The sequence below is a fragment of the Meriones unguiculatus genome, chromosome 1, assembly GCF_030254825.1.
Source record: "Meriones unguiculatus strain TT.TT164.6M chromosome 1, Bangor_MerUng_6.1, whole genome shotgun sequence".
Taxonomy (NCBI): domain Eukaryota; kingdom Metazoa; phylum Chordata; class Mammalia; order Rodentia; family Muridae; genus Meriones; species Meriones unguiculatus.
The window spans coordinates 58,828,631-58,844,668 of NC_083349.1; the positions used below are offsets into that span (position 1 = coordinate 58,828,631).

The following is a 16,038-nucleotide window of genomic DNA, read 5'->3' on the forward strand; positions in this document are numbered from 1 at the left end:
TCTTTGCCTGGCTAGTTCCTGCTTCTGGCTTAGCAATGAGAGCTAGGAAACATGCCTCCATGGGAAACTTCCCGCACGGTCTCATAGTGATGGTAGACTAAAGATTCTCCATTCATCTGCCACATCTCTGCTCCCCTCTTCTGCATACCTTGAAATTCCTACATGACTTGCCATCCTGGTTAAAAAAGTAAAAAAAAAAAAAAAAAAAAAAAACAACCCAAAACAATACCCACCCCAAGATGCCTCTTTTCAAAACACCTTTGCTAGATGCTCATCTACTGCTTAAAAGAGAATGGCCCTGAAAGAGGTAATATTTCAAATATCTCCTATTTATAATTTATATAACAGGTTCAACGAACAAGCACCCATTTAAAGCCCTTCTTGGGTCACGGACTCAAGTCCTGTCTTCTTGGTAAATCTCAGTACAAAAGTCAGAGAAGCAGAAACCATGAAGGGCTTGAAAGACTACATGACATGGGGAGCCAGCCTGGTAAACAAACCAACCTGTGAGTTAAAAACAAAACAGAAAAACAAAACCAGGAATCAGTGAGGTCAACAGTGGGTAAAGACTGGAGGGGCAGAATGCTTTAGGCAAAGGGAAAGGAATATTTTTAGGTTTTAGTAGTGAAATATCAAGGGATTGAAGCGAAATGAGGACATTTAAAAGAAAGACAAAAGCAGGGAAGGATCAGGATCCAGAGGGCTCCGAAGCCATGGTAAGAAGTACAGGCTTCAAGCCATGGCCAAGTTATTTATTTAAGATGCCTAAGTGGGGGTTATTGTATCTTTACTCTCTTGAGTTTCAGGCTCAAAAATAAAAGCTGCCATGATACCTTGTGTCCTTTTTTCATTCAGGAGAGTTAAGAGCTCCCATCTCCATCCTCCAAACATTGCTGAGCCAAAAGGGCTGCCTCACTGTAAACTCAGCTGCAGACATGTAGCCCATAATACCTATAGCTTTTAACCTGATGGTCACATAATACGTCTTGATGCCAAGCCTCATGCTGTCCCCATCATTCCTACCACATAGCTTTATTCTGTGGGCTGTCAGGAGCTCCGGAAGTTGGCACAGGTGGGATGAGCCAGGCGGCATCTTATCTTGCTTATCAACAGTTACACTGTCTCCCACCTGGAACTCATTCTCCCTAACTCAGCCCTTTTCTGGGCTCCCAGAGCTTTCTCCTCAGGGCAGTAACTCGCCTTAGAGAGAAATGTAGGACTCCTGTCCTACACCGATGTGTTGGCAGGCCTCCCTCGCTTTCTCTGATAGACAATGAATGCACGGGCAGCTGGCTTAAGTAACATGGCCAACCAGCCCTGGGCACTGATGCCGGCAGCACTGTGGACTGCAGGCTGAGAAAATGCAAAGGCAGGTTTGTCTCAGATGTAGGACTGTCTTCAGCAGCAATTAGAGCATCCCCGAGGAACCCTGCCCCACCCCCCATCTTCTTCCCAAAAGAATGCAACACTTTGAAATCTGAACCCATCTGGAGAAACCTCATCAGTTTTCGGAATGGTAGCTTGGAAGGTGAGGCCTCACCCTCGTGAATGACATCAGTGTCCTAATGAGAGATGTGGCTCAGCAGTTAGCGCATTTGCTGTTCTTCCAGAGGACTAGAGTTTGAGTCTCAGCACCCACATTAGACTGTTCAGCTCCATCTCCAGGGGATCCACTGTCACTGGTGTTCTCAAGTACCCGCACTCACATGTAACACGTGTCCACAACATTTAAAGCAGTAGTAAATATCGATTTTTAAAAGAGAAACGCCAGAGACAGAGCTCACCCCTTCCCCACTGGAGACAGAGGCGAGATGGCCACCTGTGAATCAGAGGCCCATTCTTGGCAGAATCAGAGGGCCGGTGTCCAGCCTCCTCCAGAAGTGTGAGACACGCCTCACAGTCCAAGGGAGTTTGTTCTAGCAGTCAAGGACGAAGAAGAAACCTATGGCTGATAAAAAGAACCAAGCAGACCACGCAGACAAGCCAGGGGGGAGCAGCACCTACACAAAATCACAGCTCTTCTGAGCCGCCACCAGCCCCACTGCCATTTGCTGAGAACACCTGGTCCCTTTCAGCATTCCTGGCACTGGCCAGCAAGCCAGGCCTGGAATGGAGGTGTCTGGTCACTAGCCAGAAAGTTGGCAGGCACCCGAGACCAGAAGGCAAGCAAGTCTGAAGCTCGGTCTCACCTAGAGGTGGGTGACCCGACTCGGAAGCAGACTCTGAATGCTCTACTGCTGGCTACAAGCTCTCTTGAGGAAGGCCCGGAGGAAGCTGGGGAGATGTTTTAGGCCACAGCACCCAAAGGGCCGAGGGCCATAGGGTTCTCTGAGCAGGGCCCGGAAGCTTGGGCATGAGTTTCACACCGGCTGTGCCGAGGTAGCGCCACAACTTGCTGGCTGAGGGTCCTCCCTTTCAAGTGGAAGGCTGGAGTAGCCATGGCGCGGTCACAGCGAGGCTTGCAGTGTAATGATTCCACACCCGCTCTCGGCCTGTTCCACACACTTGTGAATGCCTCGACCTGATGCTTCCCGGTTTTTTTCCATGTAGAAAACTGCAAACTTCCAACCTAACAGAGGAGCCTGCCACGTGCCTTCGGCAGGTCTGAGGATGGGGGCAGGAGTGGATACTGCTGACTGAGGCTGTGCCCTCGGAGTGTGCACGGAGCTGTTAGCGGGCCAGCCACAGATCTATGAAAACTCCATTATGGCACCAGAGTTCCGACTTTATCTGGTAAACATCCTGGAGCTGGTGGGCTACACTAAGCCATTGTTACAACAGGGACTACAGAGGCGCCTGTTGTGGAGGGAGGCGGGCTGCAGACCCCTCTCGGCTTTGCTCTCTGTTGGTGGTAGCCATTTCCCCTCCCACGCGCTTCTGGAACTGCAAACACCGGATGGAGTTGTGAGTGGTCGGCGCTATGGTGGCTCTCCCAACTGTGCAGCCTCTGTGCACCGCGCCGAGTCTTCCTGGCCTGGCAGCCAACCCCCACTGCTGGATTGGCTCTTCCCTCCCAGAGAAAGCGCCGAAGCGCCCCCGTGGCAGGGTGGGGGCTGGGTGGAGGACCGGCGGGGGATGGGTGAGAAGCCAAGAGGCAGAAAAAAGAAGGGAGGAGGTGGGGAGGAGCTGGAGGCAGAGGGAACAGCAGATTGTGCAGAGCCAATGAGAGCACCAGGACGAGGTGGTACCAAATTCCCATCGGCCAATGACCAGCCAGAATTTACGAAAGCCTCATTAGCATCGCCCCCCTCCGCCTGGCTAGGGATGGGACAATGCGGTGTTGGTGTCTGCAGTATTCCTATTCCTGGACACCGGTAGCTGCAAGCTGCGATTTTGGCGTCCTCTCATTTCCTCTCCTTATCTCCGCCCGCGGCTGCCCTGGCCAGCCAGCTTTTGATTTTTAATCTGGTCATTGATCAATAAAACGAACCTAAGGACACACAGGACACGATTGCCCCACTGCCAGCGCCGGCCCAGGGCTTGTACAGCCCAGCAGGCTGCAGAAACTTAGCCATAGCACCCTCAGTCAGCTGAGGCCTGAGGCTCGTCGCACGTTCTCTTCCCCGGGAACGTGACCCCAGCATCCGACGCCAAGATGCCGGCCCACATACTGCAAGAGGTGAGCTCCCCCCAAGCGGCCCCTCCCTCTCAGGTTGGCCGCTGCAGACTGGACTTCTAGGTGGGTTAGGGGTTGGAGAGAGTTCAGAGCAGCTGGGTGCATTCAGCCGTCATTTCCGAGTTGCTTCTTCCCGGGTGATGACCAGATTTTTCACTCAGCGCAGTTGATTCCCCCCAACTTGCGTTTCTTAGTCTTAAAGTAAAACCTGACCTTTTTTCGGTACGTGCAGATTTTCCTTTGTGAGTTGCCAAGGGTCCTGCTCGTAAAACATCCCTCCTGCCCCTTCAGCATGAGGCTTGCTCCCGCCGGCCTGCACGTTTCGGGAAACTTGCCCTTGCTCCATTTCGTGGTTACCCTCCGCAGCCGTGCAACCTTGGCACGGGGGTCTGGCCGGCATCCTTCCAGCAGTAAGGTTAGACGGACCCCGTGCTGCCCCCACGCGTCTGCAGTCCTGATTCCCCACCCCCTCTTCTCGCAGATCTCCGGCTCCTACTCGGCCACCACCACCATCACAGCGCCCCCCTCTGGGGGACAGCAGAACGGAGGAGAGAAGTTTGAAAAGAATACTCACCACTGGGGAGCAGATGTTCGTCCCGAACTAAAAGATGACATACACGACCCCACTTACCAGGATGAGGAGGGGCCCCCGCCCAAGCTGGAGTACGTCTGGAGAAACATCATCCTCATGGCGCTGCTGCACGTGGGAGCCCTGTACGGGATCACCCTGGTTCCCTCCTGCAAGCTCTACACCTGCCTCTTCGGTGAGCAGCTCCCCTCGTCGTGAGCCAGTGCTTCCGGTTTCTCCTTGATCTGTGGAGAGGTGGCCTCTGACCCAAGGCAGGAGCCCTTTCTTTTTGGTTCCTGATGGACCAGCTGGTCTGGAAAAAGAGCCTAATGGTGTTAGAGCGAGGGCCCTGAGTTCTGAGAGTATTCTGGCATTGATGCTGAGGTCTTTGAGCAAGCTTTTCTGTATGAGCCTGTCCCAGCCCTGCTGACCACAAGAGAAGCAGGGCCTGCCTAAGAGATGTGAGGACCAAGAGCTAGACCACGGGCAACCTGTTGAGTCCAGGGCGAAGCAGAACCATGAGGTGCTATTTAGGAGAGAACAGAGGGGGTTGTAACCTCCCTGTCTTGCCAGACCAGGCGGGTCTGCCCGGAGGAAGATGAAGCAGGCTTCTCTATCCAGGTTCAAAGGTGTATGGCACCAGGGTTTGGCACAAGCCAGTCAAAAATAAAATAGGGTTGTGGGAATGTTTGGCCTTCTCTTCAGCCAGCTGCTGCTCTTCTCCTGTGCCCACATAGTGCTGTGGCCTCTTCGCCTTCAAACACCATAGCTGAAATGCCTCCTTGGCAGGGAGTAGAGTCTGGAGCAGCCCTTAACTGTTAGGATGAGAGTGTGCCGTCCTGTGACTGACCTGCCTAACTCCCGCTCCTTGGAGATACACGGGTATAGGTTGGTGTCAGTGCTGCCCCCTAGAGGCATACATGGACTTTGCAGGTGCTTTCACCTAAACCGGAACCAGGAAGGAGAGACTGGAGCCCTGTAGACCAGAGCCTCTTGCTGCTCTCTGAGGGGCCACGAGCAAGGGTTCTTCAGAACAACGGGAGGTTTTCTGGAGCAGCGTCTGAGTGTAGGACTAACGGTAGCTCTCTTGGGGACAGTATTTGGAAGGTCTGGTTGTCTTGAGTGTCAGCTGCCTCTACCTCAGTCCTCCTAGATCCTACAAGTGATGGGGTATGGTGCTTGACAGTTTTCCAGATACCAAACATTCTTTTTTTGTTTTGTTTTGTTTTTCAAGGCAGGGTTTCTCTGTGTAGCCCTGGCTCTCCTGGGACCAGGCTGGCCTCCAGCTCACAGAGACCCACCTGTTTCTGTCTCCTGGGTGCTGGGATTAAAAATTTGCTGCTGTCACCCAGCTTCTGCTCATGGTCTTGACAGCACATCTTTGTCAGCAGTAGGAGTAGAGTACTCCTTTAGATAGTTGTGCGCCCTGCCAGCCTTATTGGGCTGTTTTAAGGGTCTTCTGTACCGTTGTGGACTCTAACCCCAAAGCTGAATGGACATCTTTGACAACACTGTGAGAGACCTAATGGGCAAAGCTCCCTCAGCCCATTCCTGAAGTTAAAAGTGATGAGGTGTTTCGTACCCACTATTGTGGAGACTTTTCTCCAGAAGACAGGAGAGGGATCTAAGCCTCCGGTTTGCTAGACTGAGAGGTGGATTGAAGAGGCCCAAGACTGCCTGGGTTCTTGTGTCTCTGTCTCCTGGCTAGAACTTCCCTTAGTATGCCATCTCGTGCTCTCTTGGGATCATGTAGGAGGGACAGGACAGGGAAGGAAGAGAGAGGGTTCTTGGGAATCTGTTATCTGTCCACAGAAGGACACAGTTTGTACAACGTGTGATGTCTCTAATGTCAACTAAGTTCTGTAGCCTGTGAAGGTCCTTTGTTTCTTGGTGTTCCTTGGGAGGGATCAGTCCTGGCCGTTCCTGCCAAGGCTCCCAGGTTCTAATGGAGGGGACAGGTGGGGGTGCGCTCTCCTCCGTCCCACTTAGACTTTACAAGTGGCAGTTCCTGAGCTGGACAGGGAAGCAGTGCACCCGACACTCAGGGTGAGAGCCGGGAGTGTGGCCAAGGACAGACACGGGAACTGGGCACACGGACCTTGGGAGCTGGGTTGGTAGAACTGCAACAAGGGATGAGGGGTAGAAAACCCCGCCTCCAACAGTGTTCTTGGTAATGCTTGAGCCACTGTGCAAATATGACTGCCCTCTATACTGCTGCAGTGTTGAGATGCTTCTGTACCTCTGGAAAAAGCTCCGCGTGCGGTCGCCCATTCGGCGTGTCACCACTTGGCTTCTCCAATTACACATTGCCCAGATTTTCTGGCTGCTGTTTCAGAAATGCCCTTGGGTATGGGTTGTGGGTTGAGGAAATGCAGTTTCCTGACCAGAACATCTTAGAGGACAGTTAGAGGTCAAAGAAGAGAGGCCCTGAATGATGCCCTTAGAGATGCCTGATGACCGGTGAGTGTCACGGAGTGGTAAAAATCTATGAGATTTCAAAGACAAAGGCATCCCAGGGCTTCGGGGAAAACCACAGCTTCATCCGAAGGCTAACAGAGAAGCTGACTAGTGTTAGGAAACCGTCTTTGACCTACTTCTCTTGAATAACTGGCCTGATGGTGATGCCCCAACTTTCTTGTCCTGCAGCGTACCTGTACTATGTCATCAGTGCCCTGGGCATCACAGCCGGGGCTCACCGCCTGTGGAGCCACAGGACTTACAAGGCCCGGCTGCCCCTGAGACTCTTCCTCATCATCGCCAACACCATGGCTTTCCAGGTGAGAAGCTGGTGCCGCGGCTGCGTCTCTACCCCGTGGTGGGCTGTCGGGTTAACGCGTGGTAAGAGTTACGCAGGCAGCCATCACCCTTTCCGCTCCCCTGTGGTCCCCTAGCGTGCAGACTCAGTGCTGAAGTCCCTGTACCATAGCGTCGCTGGGCAGGGAAACGAGAAGATCCCCGGGTGCTCATGTCACGGTCCCTGTGGTGTCAACATAGCATGTTGGTGTGGGTCTTCAGTGGAAAAGATGGAGCACTGACTCTGGCTTCTTAGTGAACGCCACACTCACGCTCTTAGACTCCTCTGCAGTGGGAGAGAAGGTGAAATGCTCTGTTGTTTTAGAGCAAACACCACGCGTTTACATAAGTCCTCTGAGGTAGTAGAGCCTGTCACTATCCTCTACAGATGACCGCACCTAGAGCCTAGCTCCATCGACACTACAGTCTTGTGTGAGGTTATGGTCGGAAGTATAGTGTTCAGGCAACAAACATAACAGAGAAAAGGGCCAGAATTGGGAGGGGACCTTCGTGGATCCTAAGGCTTAAGGACATAGGACATCCATGGTGGCTTTACTTTGCAGCAAGAGGAAACCAGGAAGCCAAAGCATAGTCCCCTCTGCCTGGTCAAGATTTGAGGTACTTAAGAGTCCTCACACTGGGTGCGGTGGTGCACGCCTGTAATCCCTATAGTCAGGGAGGCACAGGCAGGCAGATCTCTGGGTTTGAGGCCAGCCCAGTTTACAGAGTGAGTCCAGGACAGCCAAGGCTCCACAGAGTAACAAAAAAGATTCCTCACGTTCTCGGGAGACAAGGGGTAGGAAGAGACAGTGGTATACTCTGGAAGGTATGGCAGGACCCAGAGGTCCTTTGGAGACGTGCCTATGAGTTCCGTGCTGTCCTTGATACAGGCGGGAGGGCCTGACACTCGGTGGAGGAGTTAGGGTGGAATTTCTTGACCTTGCTACAGAGCAGCGCCCTAGGACCCAAGGCCGTCTGCCTCACTCTGGGAGCCAGGGGATAAGAGGCCCCACGGGCTCCCGTAGTCACTGGCTGAAAGCTGCCATGTGGATCATCAAAATGGCTCCATGGGTCAAGGTGCTTTCCGTGCAGGACTGGGTTTGATCCCTAGAGCCTGTGGTACGGAAGGGGAGAACTGATGACTGAAAGTTGTCCTTGGACCACACGGGGGCCATGGCATGTATGCACCTGTATCCACATACACATGCGATTAAAACTGCAAGGATCTTACTTGTTACTGAAATGTGAGGACTGTGGCTAAGCTATATCCTCCCTTTCATATAGCCTCAGGAAGGGACCTGCTCTTGTGGAGCTCCAGGACTTTAAGTTGCTTTCTTTGTATGTGCCTCTAAGGCAAGTGTGAGGCAGAGAAGCGTCCCTCATCTCTACCCTATGCATGTTCTTGAGCCAGAGTCCTGAGGATTCTGTGAGTCAGACTGAGAGTCCCAGGCCCTCACAGACATCTAGGTCCTTGCCATCCAGCAGGAGGGCATGTCTTCTCACCGCTGGGTTCCTCTTTCCCGTCCTTCCAGAATGATGTGTATGAATGGGCCCGAGACCACCGCGCCCACCACAAGTTCTCAGAGACTCACGCCGACCCCCACAATTCCCGGCGGGGCTTTTTCTTCTCTCACGTGGGTTGGCTGCTGGTGCGCAAACACCCGGCTGTCAAAGAGAAGGGTGGGAAACTGGACATGTCTGACCTAAAAGCCGAGAAGTTGGTGATGTTCCAGAGGAGGTGAGTGAGGAGGATAGTAGCTGACATTCTGGTCCTGGGAATGAATGTGTGGTGTATTATACTCTGCATTTTTTTTTTTAAATTAGGAATTATAAAATAAAAGCCATGGCTTTACTGGGTCTACATGGTCACATCATTTAAAAAAACGACTTTTAATGTCCTATAGGCCATGGTGGTAAACTGGTTTTCCTTTGTGTGTGTTGTCTTATTGGAAGCAGCTAAATGCAAATCAGAACAAGAGCCCTGTTTATTTCCCTGGTGGGGGAAAAGAAGAACAGAGTGCAGTGGACCTAATCTTGAAGGAGGTAGCCTACGGGAGAACAAGGCTAGGACATCATGCAGGTCAAGCTGTTCCCGTACTGCACAGACAGAGCAGGGGGATTGCTCGCTGAAGGGAATGGCTTAGGAGAGAGTGCTGTTGAATCCACAGCTGCACGGAGCACCAAGGCTTCAGAGAGGGACCGTGCAGGCAGAATTCGGTGACCTAAATTAGCCTTGTGTTCCAGGAATGATGCCCTTCCCCGTGAAGTGCCAGGTGTGAGATAAAAAGGAACAAGAAAGATATATTGCCAGGGGCTGGAGAGCTGGCTCAGTGGATAAGAGCACTATCTACTCCTCCAGAGGGCCTGAGCTGGATTCCCAGCAACCATATGGTGGCTCACAGTCATCTGTACTGGAATCTGATGCTCTCTTCTGGCGTGCAGGTGTACATGCAGATAGAACACTCTTGTTTAGCGGGAGTTTAATGGGTTTTTAAGGAGGGGTGAAAAGAATGGGATAGGAACAAGAGATGCGAAGAAGGAGAGCAAGTTTATAATTTTTTGCTTTTTTTAATTTGAAATTTTTTACACAACTTTATAGGGAGAAGGCAGGAAGGGAAAATGTGTTAGCAAAATAGTTTACAAAACATAACAGGGTGATTAACGATGATGCAGAACACCACAAGAATATTTACTAAAAGATACTACAAGAATGTCCGCTAAGATTTCAGAATGTCTAGCCTGACGAACAGATGTCTCATAAGTTCTGGAAACATAAATCTCTCACCCACGACCTTGTTGCAGCTGTCTGTAACTTTCCACTAGCTGGCCTTGGCTCCCGGCAACACTCATACATAAGATAAATAAAATCTTGAAAAGATATATTGCCAATGCTCTTTCTATGGAGTCCTCCATGCAGACATAATTAGCACGAGAATTACTAACGGGTTCTCTGGCAGCAGCATGAGGCGGAAGTGTTGCTCATTCTTGGGAGGGATACAGGTTAGGCAGGACCTAAGCAAGGAAGTAAAAGCAGGAACTTTCTAGGCCGTGACAGGAGGGTGTGGCTGCTGAAGGACACCGGGAGTCCCCTTGTTGTATCTGCGGCCTTGTCTACATAAGGGAGAGGGATAGTGTTGCAGTGTGGTGTTTCGGGGTGGGCCCTTGGAACTAGGAGTGCTGGTGGCAGGAAATGGAGGCTTGACACCACACTCTTCAGGAAGACTCCAGAGGTCATGAGAGAAACACAGGGTCAGGGGGACAGCAGCCCAGGAGGCGACTGTGATAACAGAATCATCTGTTGCATCCACTTTGCCCCATGAACAGTGAGATACCAGCGTTGGCTCAGATCTTCCACCGCTTTCTTTTTGGCTGGTCCCTTCTACACTTTACTCGTGGGGATGGGGGAGGGGGGAACCCAGCCCTGCCTGCAGGGAGTGGACAGTTCACGGAAGTGTCAGAGTCCTCTCTTACACTTCTCAGACATGTCCACACGGTGTCACCATAGGTACTACAAGCCTGGTCTCCTGCTCATGTGCTTCATCCTGCCCACGCTGGTGCCCTGGTACTTCTGGGGCGAGACGTTCGTGAACAGCTTGTGCGTCAGCACGCTCCTGCGCTACGCCGTGGTGCTCAACGCCACCTGGCTGGTGAACAGCGCCGCCCACCTCTACGGATACCGCCCCTACGACAAGACCATCAGCTCTCGGGAGAACATCCTGGTTTCCATGGGAGCTGTGGGTAAGTCCCCAGCTGACCACATCTGCTGGCTTGCTGCTGGAGATACTTGGCCAGGGGCCAGCGGAGTCACAGTGACCTGATTTTTCTGTTTCCCACTGTAAGACTGGGGGTGTAAATTTTTATTGTTATCCTTTTGAGAGGCGGTAAGGTTCTATGGAAAGGGTGACAATCAGCCTCTCGTAGGCCCTTTGAGTGCTTCCATTTTCTAGTTACCTCTGGCAGGTCTGTAGTCCGCTCAGGGCACTCCGTGAATGTCAGCCTCGTGTTTTTATTTAGCCGCACTGTGTGAAAGGGACACTGGTTCTAATTTAGTGTAGTGCACTATGCTACATGGGTAGCACTTTGATAGCACTTTTATCTCCACAGTGTTCTTGGGCATGGCTTATCCGTTAGCGGTGCCTGTACCATGGCCATCAGCACCCGTGCCTTCTCACCACCTCCCTGCCGCCCTCTCTTTGTTTGTTTTTCTATTTTCTCCTACTTTATGCTAGAGCTCTGCTCCCCACAGTATTGCTTGGGGAAGCGTACTGGACCGCTTGATTGTAATATTTTTCCCCCAAGACAGGGTTTCTCCGTGTAACCCTGGATCTCCTGAAATCAGTCTGTGGACCAGGCTGGCCTTGAACTCACAGCAATCCACGTGCCTCTGCCTGCAGAGTGCTGGGATTGCAGGCGTGCACCACTGTACCTGGCTCCTGATGATAATTATTGACTGAATCTGTGGCTCCGGTGTCAGTTGTCAGAGTGAATGAATGCATGCCTCTGTTCTCTGTGCCCACATTTTCCTCTCCTTTCTGAGAACAGATTTTGACAAAGGTCTCGAGTTACGTTTTTTTCCTATGCAGACCTGTGCCTGTTTTCTCCTTAGTGATAAGAGCTATTGGTCATCCAATGACACTCTTCAGGTCGGTGCTCATCTCTGTGTAAGACTCATTAACTTAGGCCACATTGGCTATTATTAAAAGTACCTTTTCTGAGCCAGGTATGGTGGCACATGCCTGTAATCCCAGCAGAGGCAGGCGGATTGCTGTGAATTCAAGGCCAGCCTGGTCTACAAAGTGAGTCCAGGACAGCCTAGACTACACAGAGAAACCCTGTCTCGAAAAGCAAAATAAAAATGAAAACTACCCTTTCTGGGTTGGCATGATGGTTCAACTGGTAAAGGCACTTGCCTGCCAAAAGTGACCAGCCTGATTTAGATCCCTGGAACCCTCATAGTAGAAGGAGAAAACCAACTCTTGCATGCTGTCCTCTGACTACCACCAGCATGCCATTCCTTACATGTACACGTATAAATACATATATACATGCATACAGATATTAAAAATAATTTTAAAATGTTCCTTTTTATAACTTACATAAGACCATCTCTTCAGAGAACTACTCTTCTCATGTTTTTTAATTTATGTTTGAAATAAATTACCTATACTCTACAGTGCTAAGATCCTCTTAGAAGTGGAATTATTTGAGCAAGGTGTGCAAATCCCACACTGAAAATGGAACCATGATGCCTTTGAGGGTGTCTATAACTGCTCTCCCTGCTTCTGTTCCAGGCGAGGGCTTCCACAATTACCATCACGCCTTCCCCTACGACTACTCCGCCAGTGAGTACCGCTGGCACGTCAACTTCACCACGTTCTTCATCGACTGCATGGCTGCCCTCGGCCTGGCTTACGACCGGAAGAGAGTGTCCAGGGCGGCTGTCCTAGCCAGGATTAAAAGGACTGGAGACGGCAGCTGTAAGAGTGGCTGAATTTGGGGTCTTCCAGTGTCTGATCCAAAAGCCAGCTTGGCAGAGGCTTAACGTTCTGTTAATTAACTACTGAGTATTGCTACCCAGATGCTAAAATGATGAAGTTAACCCATTCTGGTACGGTAAAACGGACAAGTGTATCGAAAGCCAAACGCTCTTCCTTTTGATGCTAAGCTGATCTTCTCTTTTCTTTCCCATTGTCTTTTTCTTTGCTTTGTCCCTGTTGACCTCATTTCTCAATGCCTCCCAAGCCAGCAGCTGCGCAGCCATATAGGTCAGTGCTCACCTTCCAGAGTATGCCAACGTTTCAAGGGTCTAAAGTCTGTGCCCCATCCCCAACTCTTCTTAAGCTTGTTCTGAGTTAGAGATACAAGAAAATCCTCCGAGATTTCTCCTGTTGTTTTTAGCCCAGGCTTTGCCAGGTGGAACGGAAACATAGTTTTATTTGGCAGAGAGCTTGCAAAGCAGGTCAGTCTTAAGGGGCCATATTGGACACAAAGGCTGTGGTTCTTCAGAGAGGTGGGAGAGGGCCGTCTCCTGTGCTCAGGCCTACAGCCCTTCCACACAGTATGCCTCCTCCTAATTCTGAGTAGGTGACAAGTATGGGACTTGGTGACACATATATCAGAGTAGTCTAGGCTGAAGATTAAAAATAAGTAAATAAAGTAAAAACGATTTGTAGGAAAAGTGGTCTCTACTGAAAAGGGATCTTCTTTTCCTTTAATAACAAGGACATAGGGTCAGGCGTGGTGGTGCACGCCTTAAAAATCAAGGCACTCAGGAGGCAGAGGCAGATGAATCTCTGAGCTCAAGGCCAGCCAGGGCTAGATGGTGAATAAAATAATAACAAGGACATATAGAGCAAGAGGTTTTCAGTGAAGCATGTTTGGGATTGATGAGGACAGTCACTCATAGTTTTGAGCTTTCTGTGAGCTGCAGACCCAACTTTTCTTAAATTCTGCTCTTACATCTTCAAGATGCTGATCGTCCCCATAAATTAGGGATGGCTATGGCATTTCCATACATCAAGCAATGGGATGATTTTAAGAGTTGAATTTAAGTCGCAGTTAAAGCTGAAGAGACAAAAACAAGTCCAACCTGGATCCTACAAATACTCATTTAGAGTGCTTCCCTCTGAAAAAAAAAAAAAAAAAAGGATGCTGAACACATCCTCTGTTCCTCTCACTGTTGGGCAGCGGGGATGGAGACACTGTAGGCAGCTCCTGTTAACTTTGCGAAGGAAAGCTTCTGGGAGCCCATGGCCAGGGGACTTCACAAAGTTGGGGACCCTCTGGAGGAGCAGGCTAGATGTTAGCTCTCTTCAGTCCCGCTTCTCTTTGCAGTAAGGCATTCCCTGCAGTGCTGACACACGCCTCCAGCTCTGGGACCACCCAGCCTATGCATAGGGCTCTGCTTGGTGGGCTACACGACCATAATCTTTTCATGCTCCTGCATCTGCCTCTTTTCTGCTAGGCGTCTCTGTATGCTGGTGGTTCTTTTTTGTTTTTTTGCTTTTTGTTGTTCTTTTTGACATTTGGTCTTGCTCTAGGTAGAAATGTCCCGTGTCCTTGCAGGCAGTAAAGACGTGCAGGGATCCTGTATCTGTAGTGAGGTAGAGCTGGCTGTCCCTTTCCTGTGGCTGTCAGATTCTCCACCTCTCTTCCCCAGGCTGCTGACACTGACGTTTAAAGAAGAAAGTTTGGCAAACTTTGTAGAAACGTCCGTGGCTCAGAGGGGCTCTTTGTCTCGAGTCATTCCAAAACAAAGGCTCCCGTTGTGCCAGTGTGCCGATGACAGAGCGAGACAAGCTTTCTTTTTTCTTTTTTCTTTTTTTTTTTTTTTTCAGCCTCCAACATGAGTCAGGGTAGAGCATGCTCAGTGCTGCTTGCATTCAGCAACGCTCCTTGGGCTAATCAGTTCTCCTGGGTGACGGTGTGGTGCTTGTGGGAGGAGGAGGGCATGTTGGCTACGGGGGAAGCACAAGAACCCAGGTTGTGTTCGTAAGTGCCTCGGTTTGAGTTCCTTATACCCGGAGCCACGGCCTTCTGCAGAGCTTCAGCTAAGAGGAGATCTGAGATGCCGCGAACTTTGCATAGAGGATTCTGTTCAGCAGATTGATTGGCGTATCTGTCCCCGTAGCTCCGTTCAGCAGTGCAGAAGCCTGACTGGGTAGCATAACAGATGCTATAGATACTGCTGAGCCCCAGTGGTTGGAGGGAGAGTAGAGTGTATTAGCTGACCTGTGGCCCTGTTCCTTGGAAATGCCTTTTGGATGATTTTAGTTCCACTGGTTATTGGGCATCCACTTAATAATATGTGAAAAGTAAAAGCAACTCTCTTCTGAGCCTGCCCCATGGATCCTGAACCATGCCATGGCTGGGGACCCCGTTTAAGTATCTGTCGGTAAGGAACACTGCTTTCAAGATTTTAAAGCTCCAATCAAGTGACAGATTAATAAACTAAGACCTGACTCTAACAGCCCTTGTGACATGCTGAAGGCTGACCTGGGTGCCTTACCTTTTCCCTAACCAGTGTTGCTTGTGAGCCTGAGCTGGCCTCCTCTGCAGATCCCTTGAAACCAGAGAGCCTGTAACTGGCAGGATGGAAACTGACCTGGCTGGAGGGTTAGCTGCGCGCTGACTTGCAGTAATCCCTTTGGGGGCTTCATTTGGGGAACTTTTCTTAGGGCTTTTTGGATGAAGTGCCCATAGCTGATGGATGGTGGAAGTAATTCGAGCGTGTGTGATTCGTAGGTTTTGTTAATTGTTTTCTAAGATTTAAAAGCTGGTTGTAGCATTTAAAGAGAAAGCTTTTCTTCATGGTTTGCTAGTATCCTGAGTGTCTTCTTTTAGTTGAAATAGATTAATAGAAAGAAAAGTTAAGAAAGCGTTGGCCGTGTTATGCTGGTGGGGAAGGCCAGGGCCTCCTACCGCTCTAGTTTTGTTTTTGTTTTTATCAGTCCCCGCTCTTGACAATAATGAATTCGCTCCTTGGGTAAGGATGTTAATGAGGGAAGGGCCCTCCCAACCTAATCAGCTCTTAATGGACCCAGCTGTCAACACTGTTGCCTTGGGGATTAAGTTTCCAACCCATGACTTAGGGGACAAACTCGAACCATACATAGCACTGGACACGACATTTAACAATAATGTGACTCAGTATTACTTCTGTGAGACTGGGATAATAACCCGGACCTACCTCAGCGGGTAGGTTTGAGCATGACTCAATGCTCTTTATAAAACATTTGGGGATCCTCGGCAGAGGAATATTTAAGTCCTGCACATTTTTATAGTACCTGTCCACCATGGACTTGACATGTGCCTACGTCCCAGATGACATTGTTAATCCACATCGTTCTTTTCAGAGACTGGATGCTTAGATAATGTATACTCATTGCTATGAAAACATGCAGGACTCCATTTCCTTCCTTGGGTGGGATTTTTCCTTTATTATGTGCAACAGTAGTTGTTTGTAATCTAATAATTTTCATTAATATCAACTTCCGAAAGTATTTCTACTCATCTGAGGTTGTGTTTGTTCATAATAAAAGTGAAATGGATCTGACTGCAA

General features: G+C 50.1%; 1 protein-coding gene across 1 annotated transcript; it reads left to right on the top strand.

The window, feature by feature from the left end:
* Window positions 1-3,263: 3,263 nt before the first annotated feature.
* LOC110552976 (stearoyl-CoA desaturase 2) lies at window positions 3,264-16,038 on the top strand. Its single transcript, XM_021644660.2, has 6 exons — window positions 3,264-3,619; window positions 4,098-4,380; window positions 6,831-6,961; window positions 8,510-8,715; window positions 10,483-10,715; window positions 12,269-16,038. Exons 1-6 carry the CDS (start codon window positions 3,596-3,598, stop codon window positions 12,466-12,468), a joined length of 1,077 nt encoding a protein of 358 aa, XP_021500335.1. The 5' UTR covers window positions 3,264-3,595; the 3' UTR covers window positions 12,469-16,038.

Excerpts from the sequence above, each read along its gene's own strand:
- LOC110552976 (XM_021644660.2), top strand. The coding sequence starts at position 3,596 with ATGCCGGCCCACATACTGCAAGAG. Across the intron at positions 4,381-6,830 it reads GCTCTACACCTGCCTCTTCG|CGTACCTGTACTATGTCATC; the intron begins GTGAGCAGCTCC and ends CTTGTCCTGCAG. Across the intron at positions 10,716-12,268 it reads GGTTTCCATGGGAGCTGTGG|GCGAGGGCTTCCACAATTAC; the intron begins GTAAGTCCCCAG and ends CTTCTGTTCCAG.